The sequence below is a fragment of the Galeopterus variegatus genome, unplaced genomic scaffold (genome assembly GCF_000696425.1).
Source record: "Galeopterus variegatus unplaced genomic scaffold, G_variegatus-3.0.2 Scaffold906, whole genome shotgun sequence".
Taxonomy (NCBI): Eukaryota; Metazoa; Chordata; class Mammalia; order Dermoptera; family Cynocephalidae; genus Galeopterus; species Galeopterus variegatus.
This window is the reverse complement of record NW_007727017.1, coordinates 324,928-343,587: the sequence shown is the minus strand read 5'-3', so window position 1 is coordinate 343,587 and position 18,660 is coordinate 324,928. Positions and strand designations below refer to the sequence as shown.

The 18,660-nt window shown below is 51.8% G+C and overlaps 1 protein-coding gene across 1 annotated transcript in view; it reads right to left on the bottom strand.

Annotated features, from left to right (window-relative positions):
* Positions 1-6,326: 6,326 nt before the first annotated feature.
* The window catches only part of PMEPA1 (prostate transmembrane protein, androgen induced 1), a 67,427-nt gene continuing 55,093 nt past the window's right edge, over positions 6,327-18,660 (bottom strand). The window contains exons 2-5 of the mRNA XM_008573341.1: positions 17,791-17,945; positions 11,072-11,125; positions 8,303-10,647; positions 6,327-8,204 (exon numbers count right to left, since the gene is read on the bottom strand). Of these exons, the coding sequence (XP_008571563.1) occupies positions 10,102-10,647; positions 11,072-11,125; positions 17,791-17,904 (714 nt within the window). The 5' untranslated portion in view covers positions 17,905-17,945 and the 3' untranslated portion in view covers positions 6,327-8,204; positions 8,303-10,101. The remainder of the gene's footprint in view (positions 8,205-8,302; positions 10,648-11,071; positions 11,126-17,790; positions 17,946-18,660) is intronic.

Below are 18,660 nucleotides of genomic sequence, written 5' to 3'. Positions count from 1 at the left end.
GGAAAATACAAAAATGAAAAGATGATCAAAGTCATTTGCTACTAGGGAATTTCAAGTTAAAACAACATGGAGATACTACTGCGTATCTATTAAAATGACTAAAATCCACAAAACTGACAGTACAGTTGTGGCAAGAGGGAGCACAGCAAGCGTTGTCATTCCCTGCTAGTGAGAATGAACAACGACGCAGCTCCTTTGGAGGACAGCTTGGCAGTTTCTCACAAGGCTAAACACTGGGTATTTACCCAACCGATTTGAAAGTTATGCCCATAAAAAAATCTGCATGCAAAGTCTTAGCAGCTCTGTTCGTCATCACAAACCGGTGGTTATGAAGCAACAAAAATATCCTTCAATAAATGAATGGATAAACAAAACATAGTACACCCATCCATGCAATGAAATATTCCCAGCAATGAAGGAAGATGAGCTATCAAGCCACGAGAAGACACGGGTGCATCTTAAATAAATATTGCTGAATGAAAGGAGCAAATACTGTCTAATCCCAATTGCGTGACATTCTGTAAAAGGCAAAATTATAGAAATAATAAAAAGAGTAGTGAGTGACCACGGCTTGAGGGGGAAAGGGGATTGAACAAGTGAAGTACAGGGGATTATTTTTAGGTCAGTGAAACTGTTCTGTAATGATACTATAATAGTAGACACATGACACTGTGCATTTGTCAAAATCCTTAGAACTTTACTGCACAAAAAGTGGACCTTAATGTGTGTAAATGTAAAATAAATGTAGGAGGCTGGGGTCTCCCAGGATGAAATGCAGAATGTGACTGAACAGTGTAACCACTTTACACATGTAGGGAACAGCCTCACCGAAAGGGAAGGATGCCGGCCTACATAACCATGGAAATGATTGGAGTCTCTAAGGCTAAAGGCAAAGGAACCGTACGTAAGCACTGGACTGTAGTTGATAAAATTTCTCCTGTGAGGGTACCAGTTAACAATTTTGATACTGCTGTACATGAACACTGGAATTGAACAATTAAGTAAATAGATGATGAATGATAAAAGTCAGTTTCTCACTGTTGGAGTTGGAGCTTACAGCTAAGCAAGGGGGGCTAGAAGGACCCACATGGTGGTGGACTAGAGCTGGAGACCTAGAACCTATGTCTAGTTTCATGTAGATACAGAGGTTACATATAGAAATATTTATTGATATGTGCATACACATGGGTTAGCATACGCACATATATTTCCTTACTAGGTCAGCTGAGACGACCTAGAAGTGATGACACCCCAATAACAAGCATGCCTAGAGTCCAGACCTTGGTTTCTAATACTGTTCTCCAGTAGGAGGAGCCAGGGATCCTTGGAGAAATGGCTGATTCTAAGACTGGTGCAGAAAATATGCAAGATGAGCCGGGAGAATCTTGTAGCGCCAGAAAGTAAGAAAGTGCTATAACAAGCAAACAAACCAGAAAGCACATCACAAAGGGACACAGAAGCCAAGTAGCCAAAGCTGGAACAGATTTATCAACAAAATATGTAAAGTGATATTGGACTATAACCCAAAGTATAAAATAAACATTCATGAGTCCACACTGGTATGAATGAATGAATGAATGAATGAATGAATGAGAGACAAATCTCTTGTGCAGAATAATTTCAAATAGTTTATGTGGACACTGCACCCTCCGGCAGGTGGAGCATAACTCTACTCCTTTGGTGCAGGCTATGCAGAGTGATTTCCTTCCCGAGAGTACAGATCGGAAAAGGTGAGAAAAGAGTAACTTTACAGTGGAGAAACTTGACAACCATGACCTTGGCCAAGGGATCAAGGTCAACATCAAAAGTGGTAAGTGATGTTGACAGCATGGACCCTGGATATGATGCCATGGAAACGGCACTTTACCTCTGTGGACTTCCTTTCAAAAACCCATAACCCCAGTCTAATCATGAGAAAAGCAGCAGACAGACCTCACTAGAAGGACCTTCTACAAAGCACCTGACCAGTACTCCTGTAAACTGTCAAGGTCATCAAAAACAAGGAAAGTCTGAGAAACTGTCACAGCCCAGAGGAGCTAAAGGTGGTATTCGAACTAACTGTGATGTGGTATCCTGGATGAGACCCTGGAACAAAAAAGGACATGAGACGAACTAAGAAAATCTGAATAAAGTTGGGGCTTTAATGAATGACAATATATCACTATTGATTCATTAAATGTACCAGATATGCCTTACTAGTTTAAGATGTTAATAATAGGTGAAACTGGATATATGGAAATCCTAGTATCTTCTCAATTTTTTCCGTGAACGTAAAAATGTTCTGAAAATAAAGTCTATTTTTTAGAAAAGATGCAAAAAAGAATGGCCCTCTTTTCTGTCTTTGAATGGGATGCCTGGGGCAGTAGCAGCCACCTTGCAGCCATGTGATCAGACGGTAAATATTTTAGGCTTTGTGGACCCTGTGGGCTCTTGCATATGCACTCAACTCTGCTGTTGTAGCACAAAAGTAGCCATACACTACAGGTAACTCAACTGGTGTGGTTGTGTTCCAATAAAACTTTATTGACAAAAACAGGCACCTGGGGATTTGGCACATGGGCCCCCATTTGCTGGCCCATGTCTAGAGGGACGATGCAAACAGCTCAGGGCCCCAGCAGGGCCCTGACACTCCTTGGAACATCTTCCTTTAGAAATAGTACATTTCCTTAATGCTTAAATAGATCACCATTTATTTATTTTCTGTTACTTGCAGCCAGAAGCCCCCAGACCAATAAAAGCACTGTGCTGGCTCCTGGGCTTGCTCCTCCCTGTTTCCTCCTGGTCCCACTGGGGTGAGCGGGAGAGGGAAGGTGGAAACTCCATGAGCTTTTTCTGTTCTCAGCTGGACAGCTGGACAAGTACACACCTGTCCATCCACGGAAGATTTTGAGGAAGTTGGATGGGGGGACAGTGTAGGATGGTGGCACAGAGCATCCCAACTCTTACAGACTGTGACGTGGGAGAACAGCTGACTTCTCTGTGCCTCAGTTTCCATGTCTGAAGAACAGGGATATTGTGAGAATAAGAGCAGTTGGGAAGTGCCGGCCCGGTCACTCCTGGGAGCACTTGTCCTCCATAGACAATGGATATGAGTCTGGCTATGACTTTAGGCAGCTCAGTCTCCTGGGAGACGAGCCATGGATGCCATGAGCAGCGCAGTGACTGTGTCAGCAGAGGTGGCACAGAGAAGCTGGGGCACACTGGAAAGCTTCCTGGAGAAGGTGCGGTCTAAGCTGGTCTCAGTGCTCGAACCAAGTTCGGGACGGCATAGGGGCTGAGGGAAGGGGATTTTCGGCAGAAGAGGCAGCAGTGAGGACAGTCATGGTGGGAAAGAGTGGCGTGTGCACAGGGAGGCGCCAGGGGGGTGCTTTTTCCTGGAACGCCTGGGATAAACGAGAGAGAACAGAGAGGCTCTGCAGGGACTCGTGGGCCTCATGAGATGTCTGTGCTTCCTCCTGAGGCCAGGGGAGCCGTGGAGGATTCTAAGTCCCACCAGGTTTGGGACAGTGGTGGTCATCGGATGGGACGACAGTCTGGTACAGGCCACATGGTGGACATGCAGGTATGAATGGACTTTAGTTACTTAGGAAGGGAACTCTCACCCCACAGCAGGTGGGCTGCATGCAGGAGAGGGGGATAGGGTGTCCAGGAGGAGGAACAGGTACACAATGGGGACTCTGGCCAGGTGGACAATGGCCACCACTAACAGTAAGCTCAGAAATTCCCTCTTTTGCTCCAGCCAGATTCCAGAAATTTCTAGGAAGGTGCTGACTGCTGGGCCTGGTGCTGTATAACGGGGAGATGAATGCCACGCCAAGCGACCTGTTGATTTTCAGGTAACTCTTGGTCTGGACAAGCAAAGATTTTGCATGCCACAGAGGCTCTGGGACCCACGAGAAGGCCCCAAGGACTCCAACTGGGCCACCACCTGGTCTTGATGGCAGGCCTGCCAGGAGTTGGGGGAGGGGCTCCCCCTGCCATCTGTGGCCAACACCAGCCTGGGGGCCACTATGGCGAGGACGTGTCCTGTCACCCGTGACTGGCACATAGTCAGTGTGCAGTGCCTGCTCATCAGATGGACTCAACTGGCTCCTCAGTCCCCTTGCCTTGTTATGTTCTGCAGTGATGGATGCGATGCTCCTAAACCAAAGGAAGTGGTGCTTATTCACCATCCTGTGGGCTCCTCAGCCCATGCCCGCCGCCCTTCCAGGCTGACACGCAGGAGTGAGGCAGGATCTTCTTCCCCTCCAGGGATGGCTTCGCCACACTGTGCAGGGGCCATGCTAAGCCCCCTCCCAGCCTTTGCTGCAGTCAGAACCGGTTCATCCTCTCCCCTTTTTTCTCCTACTATTCCTCAGTTCAAAATCCAGTCTTCTGTAAACCACCCCCTGGTGCCTACCTGCCAGCTCTCCCTGTCCTCCCCACATCATGCTGCGGCACCAGTTTCTGGGTCTGCCTCTAGCACTAGAGGGGGTCCTCTGAGGTCAGGGGCTGGGTCTGAGGCACTGGTGTCTCCCAGTAGCCATCTTGGTGATTGGTCCCCAGTCAGGCTCAAAAAAAGATTGGGTGAGTGAAAGCTGAGACCTCCCAAATGAGGAGCTGCCGACCTCAGGAGAGAACTTAGCATTGTGCTTGGTACCTAGTACGTGCTCAGTGAGAACTGATTAGCTGTTCTGATTTGGGTCATTACTGTGCAGCTGATTCTGCTGTGTCGGCCTGAGCTCCACACGGTTGGAGGGGGTGCTTGATTAGAACCCAAGGCTCCCCTCTCCAGCTGGAAAGGGCTCTCCATCCTGGTGACTGCCTGGGGGAGGTGGTTCTGTGTGCCCAGCCCAGGACCTGCAAACTCACCCAGAAGGTTCGAGGGGCATATGATTATAATATGACAACCCCACCCAGCAGCCTGTGTTATTACTAGCAGTGGCTAATATTTCTGTGTGCCTGACACCCTGCTGGGATCATGTCACAGGCATTTTATCAGACGCCAGGTGCAAGCATCCCACAGGCACCAGCATCAATACCATTCTATGGACAAGGTGACTGAGGGTTGGCTTGGGGAGTGACCACTACTGAGAGGCTCGGACTCTGGAACCAGCTGGGCACAGCACATGGTAGCCTGCCCTCACCACGGAGGAGCAATGAGCTCTTTCGTTTATCAACAATTCTTTACACTCTCTGAAGTTTTCATCACCAGAAAGGAGGAAAAGGGAACAGGGTACTGACTTCTGCCCTGAACTAGTGGCTGCTGTCTTCTGCCAGAGGTTCTGAAAGCATGTGAGATATTTCTAGGGCTCTGTGGTCAGAAACTTGGGAACCCTGGAGAGGAAACAGCAGCCATCCCTGGGGTTACGGTTCTATACTGGCTGGATTTTTTAAAAAAGCCTTGACCAGACATTAAGGATGATCCTATTTAGAGAAATAAATGAGACAGTTTCCATAGCGGGTACTATGGGTGCTCTGTTCAGATAAGGGGTGTATGAACCTGTCCCCAGCTTCTATCTATGTTGCTTCAAAGGGCTGGTTCCTGGGAAGACCCCTCTAGGGCTTCTGGGACCCTCTGCTCCACTGTCATGCACCGAAAGCCAGCAGGGTCTGTCTGGGTCTACCTTTCTCCTGGGTGCAACCTACACTCCANCACCGAAAGCCAGCAGGGTCTGTCTGGGTCTACCTTTCTCCTGGGTGCAACCTACACTCCAAAGCTCCCCACACGCTCCCTTGGGATCGGGATGAGGCTGGAACTTTGCCTAAAACTGTCCCTCTTGCTGCACCGAAAGCCAGCAGGGTCTGTCTGGGTCTACCTTTCTCCTGGGTGCAACCTACACTCCAGAGCTCCCCACACGCTCCCTTGGGATCGGGATGAGGCTGGAACTTTGCCTAAAACTGTCCCTCTTGCCCAGCTTCTCCCCCTCATCTTTCCTCTTTCCCAACTCTCTTAGCTGTCCCTCCAGGAACCCATCCTCAACACATCCCTTGCACAAAAGTCCTCATCTCAGGGTTTACTTCTGGAAGAACCCCACATAGGGCAGTGTCTTTCTTGCAGACCGTATCAGAGCTTCCATTGTGCTATGGTGAATAATGACTTCCCAAGAGGGAAGCAAAGAATGCAATGTTTTTGTAAACTCTTTTAACCTCAATAACCTCCCCTTTTATTACAACCACTGCCTGAACTAAAACAGAGAGGTCAAACGAATTACTGAAGGGTACCAGCAGCTCCAAGGGATCATTTCCTCTCCAGTAAATTCATCCTGGGGTTGTTGCAGAGGGTTGTGGGGGCTCAGGGGTGAGGGATGAGAGAACATCACGGCTGAAGAAGTGAAAAAGCCTCATTCCAAAGAATTGTAAAATTTATTGTATAAGTATTGCAGCTTTTCAGAAAGTCATCATTGCCACTAATGATTACTGATACAACAAGCAATTTCTTCAGGCCTGTGGATTGGCGTCCAGATACAGAGTCTTACACAGCAGCAACGTGGCGGCTGCACTCGGCGGGCCACGGAGAGCTTACATAAGTTTAACTGGAACAGAACTCGGGGAACAGGGCTGCAAAGGAGCGTGGTTCCGGCGCCGAGAACACAACGTAAAAGCATTGTAATCAGCACAACGATCATGGGATCAGGCAGGCAAAGGAGAGCGCGGCATGGCCTTCTGAGCTCTATACTACAGCAAAACTTCAAGCGCAGTTTCCAGAAAACAAAACAAAACAAAACATTATTTCCTTACCATCAGGATGTTTTATGGATCTGGAAGCTTTGAGTTGCACGCAGGAAAAAAAATATTCTCTGAAACATACAATTCACAGGGACACCCAACAGGGACAGGAAATGGATCCGGTTCTCACCCTGCCCTAGTTTTTTGCTCCACGTGGGGAGAGGGGTTGCTGTGAATTCTGTGCACAAACACAGGGCTTTTTGGGAACACGGATGGTCCTTAGTGCAATTCGCTGAGTCCATCTGTGTAAACCCAGGCTTTGCAGGAGAAATGATTTTCCTCCGGAGGAAATGTGGTGATTGAATAAGAGGGAAAAAATGAGAGAGCTGGAGAAAACTGAGCGTTGCCATCTTCTCTGAACCTGGGATGGAAACCTGAAACCAACCTGGTCCCCCTCCAACCAGCCACTTCTGAGGACCCCTCCTAACTTCCTCCTGAGGGGTGCTCCAGGGGTGTTTAAAGATAGTGACACAACCACCATCATCTGGAGGCAAGAATGCACCCTGGACCTCTGGGGTCCAGCAGAAAAGACCAGAGCTGAGCTCTGGCAGGAGTTTCCAGATAAACACCCCGCCGGTTTTCTTGTGACACGCCCTGCCTCTGACAAGCCACTCCCTGATGCCCTTCTGCAACTGTCACCACTGGGCATGAAGCTCAGGGACACTTCAGCGCTGGCTTGTACTCAGAGGGGTGGGCTCTGCTCTCCAGCCAGCTGGGGTCAGTAACCCACTCCCCTCCTTCTTCCTCAACTCCAGCAAATACAGCAAACACAGACCATACCGTGAGGCAACATGGCTCAAACAGTTTGGCTCAAGGACATTGGGAACACTTCGGCCTGGCTTTTGGTGGATGCCACTCACACAAATGAGGTCTACTTCTAGGTTTTTGACCCAGATGGGAGTTGTGCACAGTCCTGGACAAAAGAGGCTGGAGAGATGGGGAGAGGGACGCTCACCAAACTAGGCACATCCATGGCAGGAGATTGGGGACGTGACAAGGCGATGGGGATGTTTGCAAAGAAGCAGTAGCCCTTTTCAGACCAGGGGAGGGGACACCAGTCCCGAGTGAGGGAGGCGCAGTCCGGGAACATCCCCTGCCCCACGACAAGAGGGTTCCTGCTTCCTCAGTAAGGCACTAGAGACACTTCACATAAAGGAAAGATACGTTGGAAAAATCTTTGTTAAGTGTGTCCCTGTACCTTCAGGACAAACTGTATTGATTTCTCTGCATGATCTCTTCAAAGAATCCTCCTCCAGAGAGAAACAAATTGTAAGCTGAAGACACCATGGGGAGGCAGGTTCTGCTACTGTCAAGGTACAGGAACGTTCTGCCGAGCAGGGCAGCACTGACTCCCAGCTCTGTTGGTCACAGGTTCTTAAAATATACATATATATATATATATAAATAGAGTTCAAATGGTCAGAACTTCAAAACTGGTCTCAGGTTTTTGTTTTTCAAGTAATAGAAAAGTTGCTATTACAAACAATAGTCATTACCTCCCATATCTTTCTTTTATGTTAGTCTACTAGTTAGCGTTCCGCCCAAAATGAGACACTTGCCTGGGACAGAAGTGGGTGGCAGTGGGGATCATTACCTCCCATATCTTTCTTTTATGTTAGTCTACTAGTTAGCGTTCCGCCCAAAATGAGGAGACACTTGCCTGGGACAGAAGTGGGTGGCAGTGGGGGTCTGCTCCTCCTGCTGGGACAGGAATGCTAGCAAGTCTGCAGTGGGGAGGAAAGACCTCGAGCTCCAGCCACTGTCCCTGGTAGATCCCAAAGGACCCCACCCCACTCCTTCTGTCACCTCTATTTATGTGCCCGTTCCTGCTGCTTCTTGACGCACCCACCAAACGGTCCCGCCAATTCCACACCTATTCAGTAAAAACCTGGTAAACAAGCGTTGAGTCTGACAAACATGCAGATGAAATCACAGATAGATAAAGACATCGAAAATGATCGTTTCCATGGGGGAAAGGAATGAAAATATAGGAGAGGAGGTAAAGAATTCTGCTTCCAAAGCATGAAGCATGGGTTTGGGGTGGTTTGACTGCTTTTCTCATTTTAACCCTTTCACATGTCCTGGGAGAAACCTGCGCTTGTCGCCTTTTCATCTCAGGTGGTCTGTTTATTGTTGGCCTCTCAGGTGAGACTCGATACGTAAAGGGAAACGGACAGGGACGAGGTCAAATTGCTAATACTTTGGGCCTTTCCTATACGCCAGTGTAATGCACCAACCTTAGCCAATAAATGCTGGAGCCAGCTGAATCGCCACCAGAGCCCTGTGCACGAACAAGCCATCTCACTCCCTCTCATGAGTCCCTGACACTTGCACGGGAGCAGCTGCCACTTGCAAGGAACACCTTGCTCCTTCCCACAGAGACCTTCATGGTGAAAATAAAAGAGGAGGAAAAAACTCAGATTCCTTCGGTAACAGTTTATTTCGGGAAAGGCAAAACTACCACCTGGAACTTGGTGTCTCTGTGGTAACTTTCCTATTTTGCTTGTGATCCAAAGGCTGTTCTGGCCCAGGGGGGAAAAACGTGTCTCCTTCAGTAGGGAATGTATGACATGGCAAGAACCTATCACTAGGCAGAAGGATCCACTCTGCAGGGAAAGCGGCCCCGGGGGAAGCCTGCCCTTCCCTGGCCCAGCCTCTCTCCAGGCTCCACAGGGAGCTCACCCCCCACCTGACACTGACTCTGAAATTCCAACATTTCTCCCTTAAAGTCTCAATAGACATGATAGAAGTTTCCATCAAACAAGCACTGACATATTTATATTAAAAAATAGTGCAAAATCTCAACATTTATATAAATAACTCTAAACCCCTGCTTTGTAATTTTTTTCTTTACAAGGTAATACACACTTTCTGAGTTGGCACTCAAAAACTGCCATTTTTTTTCCTCTTCTAGTTCAGAAAACAACTTTTTTTTTTAATAGGCCTCTTCTAATACAAAAATACTCCTGCCCTCGCACATACAGTTTCTCTTACTTTATATATATTTATATATATAATATTGCAGATCTTTAAACAAAGATTTTGTGCAAATATGTCTTTAAAGTTAAGTGAAATCATCATAAACAAAAGAAAATAAGCATTCACGCACACAGCTCAACTAGAAACAAAAAAGACTACTGCAGAATTCTTTTTTCCTCTTTTGCCTTCAAGACACAGCTCAACAAAGAAACGTGGTTTTTTGCAAGCTTTCTCAGCTTGTGCATTCAGACCAGACATAACATGTAAATATTTATACACGGGAGGTGGGAGAGGATGGCCACACGCTGCATTTTCTGTGTGTCACCCTGCCCTCCTCTCTGTTCTCTTTTAAGAAGTGCGGAGTGTTTTGCCTTTTTACCTACGGCTGCCCCAGCCCGGCCCCCCTGGGGACCCCTAGAGAGGGTGTCCTTTCTGTTTATCCTTCTCTTTGTTCCAGACGGCTGCGCTCTCTAGGGGGGCGATGTGTGCATGGTGAAGCCGGGTCCCCTCCAGCAAGGAGGGTGGCCCGTTGCTCTGCTGGTGCGGGAAGGAGGACCCAGGGTAATGACTGATGACCTCGCTGTAGGTGGGGGGTGGCCCCTCCATGCGCCCGCCGTTGCCGTAGCACGTGGCACTGATGCCCGAGTTACTGCTGGGGGGGCAGGGGCCGCCCAGCATGGTGCTGTCCATCAGGTCGCTGTCGAAGATGGTTCTGTTGGGGGGTGCGCGCACTGACTCGCGGTTCAGCTCCAGTTGCTGCTCGGGGTCCCGCAGCTGGAGGGTGCAGGGGCCCTGGTAGGGCGGAGGCTCCTCCCCATCTGACAGTGAGATGGTGGGGGGCAGGTCGATCTCGTGCTGCAGGTATGGGTACGTGGGCTGGAAGCGGTGGAAGCGGTCCCGCTGGGCGAAGGGGGGCACGGCCAGGCGGTCGGCAGGCCGAGGCGGGGCATAGACCTGTGGCTGGAAGGAGCAGAGCAGAATGAGGGAGGGTGGCTGTTTCAGATCGGGTCCCGCAGACTCAGAGCCTGAGGCAGGGATTGGCTGTGTGCCACTCTGCTCTCTGGGGAGAGGGCACAAGGGCAGCAGGATGGGTTGGGGGAAGGAGTGGAGCGAGGATGTGGTCTAGCAGGGGTCCCAGGAGTGTGAACAGCTCCCCAGAGTAGCAACACCCTCCTTGCAATGGGGGCAGCCTGTGTGCTCCCATGCTGCAGCAGCCTGTGTGTCCCCATGCTGCAGAGAGCGTATAATCCTGAGCAAAGAGGATCCCAGGAGCCAAGGAGAACTCTTGAGGGAAGGGTAGAGGTGTGAGCCTTCAGCAGCAGCAGCTTCCAGCAGTCACGGGAGGGGGCGGGGCTGGGGCAGGGGAGGCAGTGTTGGGTCTCACCTCTGGGATGCCAGTGCCCGACACTGTGCTCTCCGACGGCCACAGACATCCTTCCTGTATGGGGAGGAGAGGGACAGGCGGGGTCAGTGGGGTGGGCAGAGGTGGGAGAGCAAAGGGTCAACCCGGCTTCCACCCTGAGAACTTTCATCCTGGAATTACAACGTGATTCTCTTCACCCACTTCTCAATTCCACCCCGGCCACCCAGCCCTGACCCTGGAGATTTCTCGAGGAAACTGCCTCCTCACTGGTCTCCCAGCTCCCACGGTTGTCCCCTGAAAATCTAGCCTCACTTTCCAAAACAAACGTCTAAATTGTGGGTCCGCCTTCTCGAAGTCCTCTGGCTACTTTCCCTGGACCTTCACTGGCTTATGACGAAGCCAGCATGATCTTGCCCACCCGGCCTCACACCACCTGCCCTGACCACCTGCATGCTGTGTGGCCTTGGGCAAGTTCCTTAACTCTGATGCTGCAGTTCTTTAATCTCAAAATGTGGATAATTATATCATTTGTCTCATGGAGTTGCTGAAGACCTTAACAAGTCGAATGTAACACCCACCTGGAGTGCATGTGGCCCTTGGGGAGCGTATGAAAGTGTTGGGTGCCACCGCTGCACTCCCTGCAGCCACACTGACTGGACATCCAGTGTCTCAACATGCTAAGCATGCGCTGCAGGGCCTTTGCACCCACTGCCGCCGCTGCATGGCCGGCTCCTTTGACTTTCAGTTCTAGTGTCTCCCAAAGACTCTCTTTGACACTATTATCTAAAGGCCCTCTTCCCATGAACTCTCCTGTCACCTGTTTCTTTCCTTCATGGCACCTGTCCTATCTGTAATCATCTTGCCTGTGTTTATTTATCTCTTTACTGTCTCTCTCCTGCTGTATTATGAGCCCATAATTACTGATATCCCAATGTATAGGTAAGAAACAGAGGAGTGTTAAGCAAAGTGCCCAAAGCAGCTGCTCTGCCACAAACAATGATTTGTTCACCGACAAATGTGGAACATGGGGCCATGTCTGTGCCAAGCTCTGGGCCAGGTGCTGGGGACATCTCATGAAGCTTACGTCCTCTGTTCTAAGATTCCAGCAGGGGCCTGCAGCTCCTCATGGAAAGTGGGACCCCATGCTAGGACCAGTTCATCTGAGTTGCCCAAATGTCACTAGGGACAGCCCTGGGCCTGGGGAAGAAACATCTTAATTTTATCGCTTCATTGAGATATAACTGATATGCAATAAACTCACATATTCAAAGTATACAAATTCGGTCAGTTTGGGCATATGTATATACCAAAACTGTCACCACAATCGAGATAATCAACATATCCATCACCTTCAAAGTTTCCTTGAAGACACATTTTCTTGAGGGTTCCCAGGTAGGATGTCTCTCACCTGCGGCCCAGGTAGAAACTGCCAGAGGGCAGCAATTTCCCATACAGCCACTAGGGGGCTCCGTGGCTCTCAAAACGGTCGCATCAGGAACGTACATCTATCTGCACCCTATTCCTGAATTTAGTGAATGACCCTGGCTTCCTTCAAGATTCAAAAGCCACTTCTACAGGGTCATTCCTGATAACTCCCTCTCCCCCCCCACCTTATCCCACCCACCCCTGAGCCCCCTCAATTCTCCTTCCACTAGACATCTCCAGTCCATCCACCTTTCTCCCCAGCATCTAGGCCTGGTGGACAGCGAAGGTCTCCCAGACTCTAACATGCACACAAACCAACTGCAGACCTTGTAAAGGTGCAGCCTCTGCTGCAGAAGGGCTCGTGGGGAGGCCAGCAATGCTGCACGTCTAACAATTCCGCAGAGGCTGCTGATGCTGCTGGTCTGTGGGGGCCTTGAAGGGTCTCCAAAGGGTCTCCTGCCTCCACTCCACTCTTGTTCTGCTCCCCTCATGGCCCTTCCTCCTCACAGAAGCTGGAGTTGCTCCAGCTCCTTTGCTCGAACGCCCACCCCTGCCACTGCCTCAACCCTTCCAGGCTCCCTGCTGCCTCCAGGACAAAGCCACTACAGACTACCCCAGTCCTGTCATGTTACGACTCTGCTTCCCTTAACAAATTCTCCTGTCTATGCAGCAGGCTCATGACAGCACCTACAATGCACCTTGTGGCGTATTCCACAAAATAAGCACAAACTCTGCCCACCCCACATTCCTGATGAACTCCACCAGCCCCTCACATCTGTGTGTAGGCGTGCTGACCCTGGGGTCTCTGCTGGCCCCCCAAGGTGGTTCAGGCACCTCTGTGGTACTCCCCGGGGTCCCATTCCTACATCACAGCCTCCTCTTTCTGCCAATAATTGCCTGTTTACACGTCTCACTCTCCCTGTGGGAGCTACGGCTGCGACAGCAGGGGCTGCCGTGTCCCCAATGCCTGGAGTCTGGTGCAGTATACAGTAGGTTCTCTGGTTGCTACTCCAGTGCATAAGTTGTTGGGTGGCCCTGTGCAAGTCATCTGCATAGGACTAGGCCTAAGTGCAACCTGAGAGTGGGGGCACCACTCAGAATCACCCGGAACCTTCCCCAGTCCCTGGCGGCTTCTAGCAGTCACTCGGGGATGAAGACACGGACAGAGCCCACTCCTGACCGTCCCCTCTGCACCCAGCAGCCGCGACAGGCTCCCAGCTCATCTCTCCCTCCCTTTAACCGGAACCTTCCCCAGTCCCTGGCGGCTTCTAGCAGTCACTCGGGGATGAAGACACGGACAGGGCCCACTCCTGACCGTCCCCTCTGCACCCAGCAGCCGCGACAGGCTCCCAGCTCATCTCTCCCTCCCTTTAGAGCCACTTTCTCTCCCCGCTGCTCCCCTTTCTCCTGGGGCTGCTCCTTCTGTCTCCTCTTGCCCCGTCCTCTCTCTGAGTCCAAAGCTGGCATCCCCACACTAGGTTCTGGCTCCTGCTCTGTGTCTGCCTCCTTGAGGTGGGTTCATCTAGTCGGCCCATGTCTTCCCCTTCTAAATCCCTCTGGATTGAAGGTCCACAAACTGTTTCCACAAAGGGCCAGAGAGTAAAACAGTTTCTGTCTTATAGGCCAGATGGTCTCAGTCACACCACTCAACTCTGCTGCTGCAGCACAAACATAGCTGCAGGCAATCTGCATATAGATACCAGTGGCTGTGTGCCAATAAAACTTTATTTACAGAAGCAGGCAGCCAGCCCTTGGGCCATAGTTTGCAGGCCCCTGACGACTCCCCACAGAACTTTAGCTCCAGACTCTGAGAGCCACATGCCTGCTTCACAGCTCCTCCTGGATCACACAAGTCTTCAACTCCACAGGCCAGAAAGAAACTCCTGATTCTTCCCCTAAACTCGCCAGTAACACTGTCCCCATCCCAATGAACACGCACATGCCTGCTTCACAGCTCCTCCTGGATCACACAAGTCTTCAACTCCACAGGCCAGAAAGGAACTCCTGATTCTTCCCCTAAACTCGCCAGTAACACTGTCCCCATCCCAATGAACACAATCACCGTCTACCAAATTTTGTAAGCCAAGCATCTGGCAGGTGCACAGCAGTAGCTCATAGATAATTTGTTAAAGAATGAAAGAGAAGACGACTCCAGTTAGGACAGAGCCCAGCACAAGGGACCCGGGGGAAGTTCTATGTCCCCTGGAGATCAAGGGACTTGCCTGCACTTGAACCTCACCCTCTGACTATTTTCCTTACCTTGTTTGATAGTTAAGAAGACAGTGTCTCAGAGAGGGCAGATAGTTGCCCAATGTCACACAGTAAGGAGAAGATAAGGCTGGGACCTCAGAGCCCAGACTCTTACCCATCCTTGTATCCTGGATCACAGGAGAAGGTGACCTATCTGTGAGGCAGGTGGGGCAGGGCTACGCACAGGTACAAGGGGATTCCCAGAGATCATCCCGAAAGGGGGCCGTGGGTGAACAGCCATGCCAGGGGCAAAGCCCAGGTGGGCAGGTGAGATGCTGGCCCTGCCCCAGCAGACAGCAGCTGTGTTTTGGTCTCTCTGGGAGGTCACAGGGTCCAGAGACTCCTCAGATGTGTCCTGTCTGGCAGGGAGTGCCCAGGGGAGCTGCCACATTCTACTTTAAGCCATGTTTACCCAGCCAGGCATCCCCAGGGGCTCGTGCAGGTTGGGTAGACAGAGTGGGGGAGACTTTCAATTAGCCTCAAGTGTCTGGGGAGCCAGGGCTGATTCCCACCCTCCTTCTTGGCAGCAATGTCCCAGTGCTGTCCATAGGGCTATCTCCCCTCCACAACAGCAAGGATCTCTCACACCCAGACCCCCTACACTGTGTTTATTCAGCACTCTCTAGATAACTATCTAACTTTATTCTCCCTATGATCATCTGACCATGTGGGCGGGCAGAGGGAAATGAGCTTCACCCCATTTACAGACGCACACACTGAGGCTGAGAGGGGCAAAATGGGCCCACCCTGGAGCACAAGCTACCTGGGCTGGTGTTACCTCCAACGTCCAATGTATCTTCACTCTCCCCAGCATTCCAGGGAGGACAAAATGGGTCATAGGCTCTTCAAACAGCCACTGACAAGCTCCGTGTCCTGAGGCAAATGTTCCAACTCTCTGAACCTCAGTTTTTAAGTCCCAGACTGCAGACACGGCATGTAGTATGCATCACTATGCAGATGGCAGCGCCTGTTGCTGGGTAATAGCAACAGCAGATAAACACGCAGGTGAGCCCTGGGCTTTGGAAGCAGTGGATTCCTTCAGAGCAGCAGATGTGGAGTTTGCCCTCCAGACACACGCTGGGCCTTGGGTTTAGGTGCTTGGAGTTTGCATCAGAGGTCCCAGATCTGATGCTCCTTGTACTGACACCTAGTGACGCACTGAGACTGCAGCTGACGTTAGCAGAGATGCCCAAACCTGCCGGGGACAGGCCTGCCAGCTCAGGGCAGCAGCCAACATACTCCTTGGCCCAACTTGGCTCAGCTCAAGGACTCTGGGCACCACCGCCAATCCCAGGCAATCCCCAGAGCTGGGGAGGCCATGCCCAGCCTGCCTGTTCCATCATCGAGCTGCCTGTGCCTGGTGCACACTGCTCAGAGACTTGCCTGCTGCCAGGGTTGCCCGCATGCTGTGTGCTCCCTGTAACTCCCAGCCTGGCCTGCAGACAGCCGCATCCTGCCCCCTATTGCTAAATTACACAGCACAGGCACAGCGACAGAAAGCATTCAGAGATTAATCTGCGCCTCCCCGTGGTCCATCTGCTAAAGAATGCCCAATGGCAGGGCAGAGTGCAGCCCCAAAGGGGCGCTGGATGTTCAAGGTCAGAAAAGGACAAGTTCCCACCACCAGGAGCTGCTCTATCTGTTCCCTGACTTTGTGGCATCTTGAGGTGATATTCCTGGAGTTTCCAGAATGCCCAGTGATGTTTGGAATTCTAACATATTAAATTCAGGGTTGCAGGGCTCGCCGGTTAGCTCCGTTGGTTAGAGCACGCTGTTGTAACACCAAGGTCAAGGGTTCATAGCAAGGATCCCTCAATGCAGCCTCCACGGGCTCTCCAAGGTGCAGTGACCACATGGCCCAGATTCCTGCAGGGCACTGGCACAAAGGAGGGGCTGCCACCTCCCTCCTTCTGGGTCACAGCTGCAAGACTGCAGGCACCTTTCCCAGCACCCCTGCCCTGGCGGGCGCAGAGTCAAATACTGACTCCCCATCCCCCGCCCCCCTGTCCATCCGGCCTCTGTGTATACCTAGAACGCCCTCCCTGCCATCACCTGCCTGCTGCCTCCCTGCCTTCCACGGCGCTCTCCGGTCCTGTCCTCTCTCGGCCCCCAGCAATGGAGGCAAAGATGAAGTCAGCCTGTGCTGCTCTTTGTCCCCAACGCCGGTTCCCACGTGTGGGCTCCTCGCAGAGGCTCCCAACCCTGGCCACTTGTCTCCCGCACAGCACCATCAATCACCCGCATCATCTTCACAGCTCCTCTCCTGGAAAGATGGCCCCATGACAGCAAGGACCATCCGTGCAGCCTGCTCTCCCCAGAGCCCGATGCACAGCAGACACTTCATTCAGAACCAGCCGTCACAGCTGCAAGACTGCAGGCACCTTTCCCAGCACCCCTGCCCTGGCGGGCGCAGAGTCAAATACTGACTCCCCATCCCCCGCCCCCCTGTCCATCCGGCCTCTGTGTATACCTAGAACGCCCTCCCTGCCATCACCTGCCTGCTGCCTCCCTGCCTTCCACGGCGCTCTCCGGTCCTGTCCTCTCTCGGCCCCCAGCAATGGAGGCAAAGATGAAGTCAGCCTGTGCTGCTCTTTGTCCCCAACGCCGGTTCCCACGTGTGGGCTCCTCGCAGAGGCTCCCAACCCTGGCCACTTGTCTCCTGCACAGCACCATCAATCACCCACATCATCTTCACAGCTCCTCTCCTGGAAAGATGGCCCCATGACAGCAAGGACCATCCGTGCAGCCTGCTGTCCCCAGAGCCCGATGCACAGCAGACACTTCATTCAGAACCAGCAGATTGGGGTGGACCGTGGAGCTTCTCTCCACCCCAGTTCCTCACACCCCTGTCTCTGCTGCATCCCAGGGAGGCCCACCTGGTGGGGCTTTTACCCCCGTTTACAGGGGAGGAAGCTGATACCAGGTGGTTTCTTGGCCCCCATCTTCCGGTCCTGAACCTGGGTTTCTGTAAGCCCCCTGCGCAGGGCCTCCATGGGCATTTTATAAGGGGTGTCCGACGGCTGCTGGAAGCTCAGGATACAGACGGGAGGGGCAGGGCCACTTACCGAGGAGAGGGCGTCTTCCCTCCTCCGGCCCTGGCTATGCCGGCTGATGAAGGAGCGGGCAGACAGCTTGTAGTGGCTCAGCAGGCACGTGATCACCACCACCATCACCATCATCACCACCACGATTATGATTATCTGAACAAACTCCAGCTCCGCTGTGGAGACAAAGGGGGACATGTGAGACCTCAGGACCCCATTGTCACTGCTGGGCTCAGGGATCGGCCCCTCTGAGCTTCCCACCCCCTTGAGCAGCGGGGGTGACATGAAGACTCTGTCTTGGTATGAACAGTTTTAAAGACAGTGAAATCTGTGGCACATTCTCCTGGCATGGTCACAGGTGGTGCCCAGAGCTGCCATGCACGTGGGGAGGTGGCTCTCCTGGGTGGGCAGTGTCAGCTGGGAGGACACCTCGAAGACCAGGCACAGGGCAGAGCCTGCAACCTGGACTCCCGACTTGTAGAGACTGACCCCAAGGAGGCAACTGGGGACATACATGCATGAAGATCTCACTGCCAGCTGCTCTCAGAGCCACCTGCAGCCCCTCCTCCTACCCGCAGGAAAGAGCCCCCTGTGCACTGGCCTCCTGGCACTGAGCAGAGGCTGAGGCACGGGGACATGGCCCCTTCCCCCTCTGGGGGGACCTGGTGAAGGGGTGGCCAAGAGAAAGAGGTGAGCCCTGAGAGTGGAGAGGGAATGTTGGAGTTTTGTGGAGTAAAACAAAAAGGAGGCACATGTGGACGTGTGTACAGAAACCGATGCACACCTCAGCACTCCTACACACCCCGATACTCCTACACACACAGTGACATACAAACCTGACACTACTACACACTCACCCCAACAAACACAAATAAACACAGATCACACAGA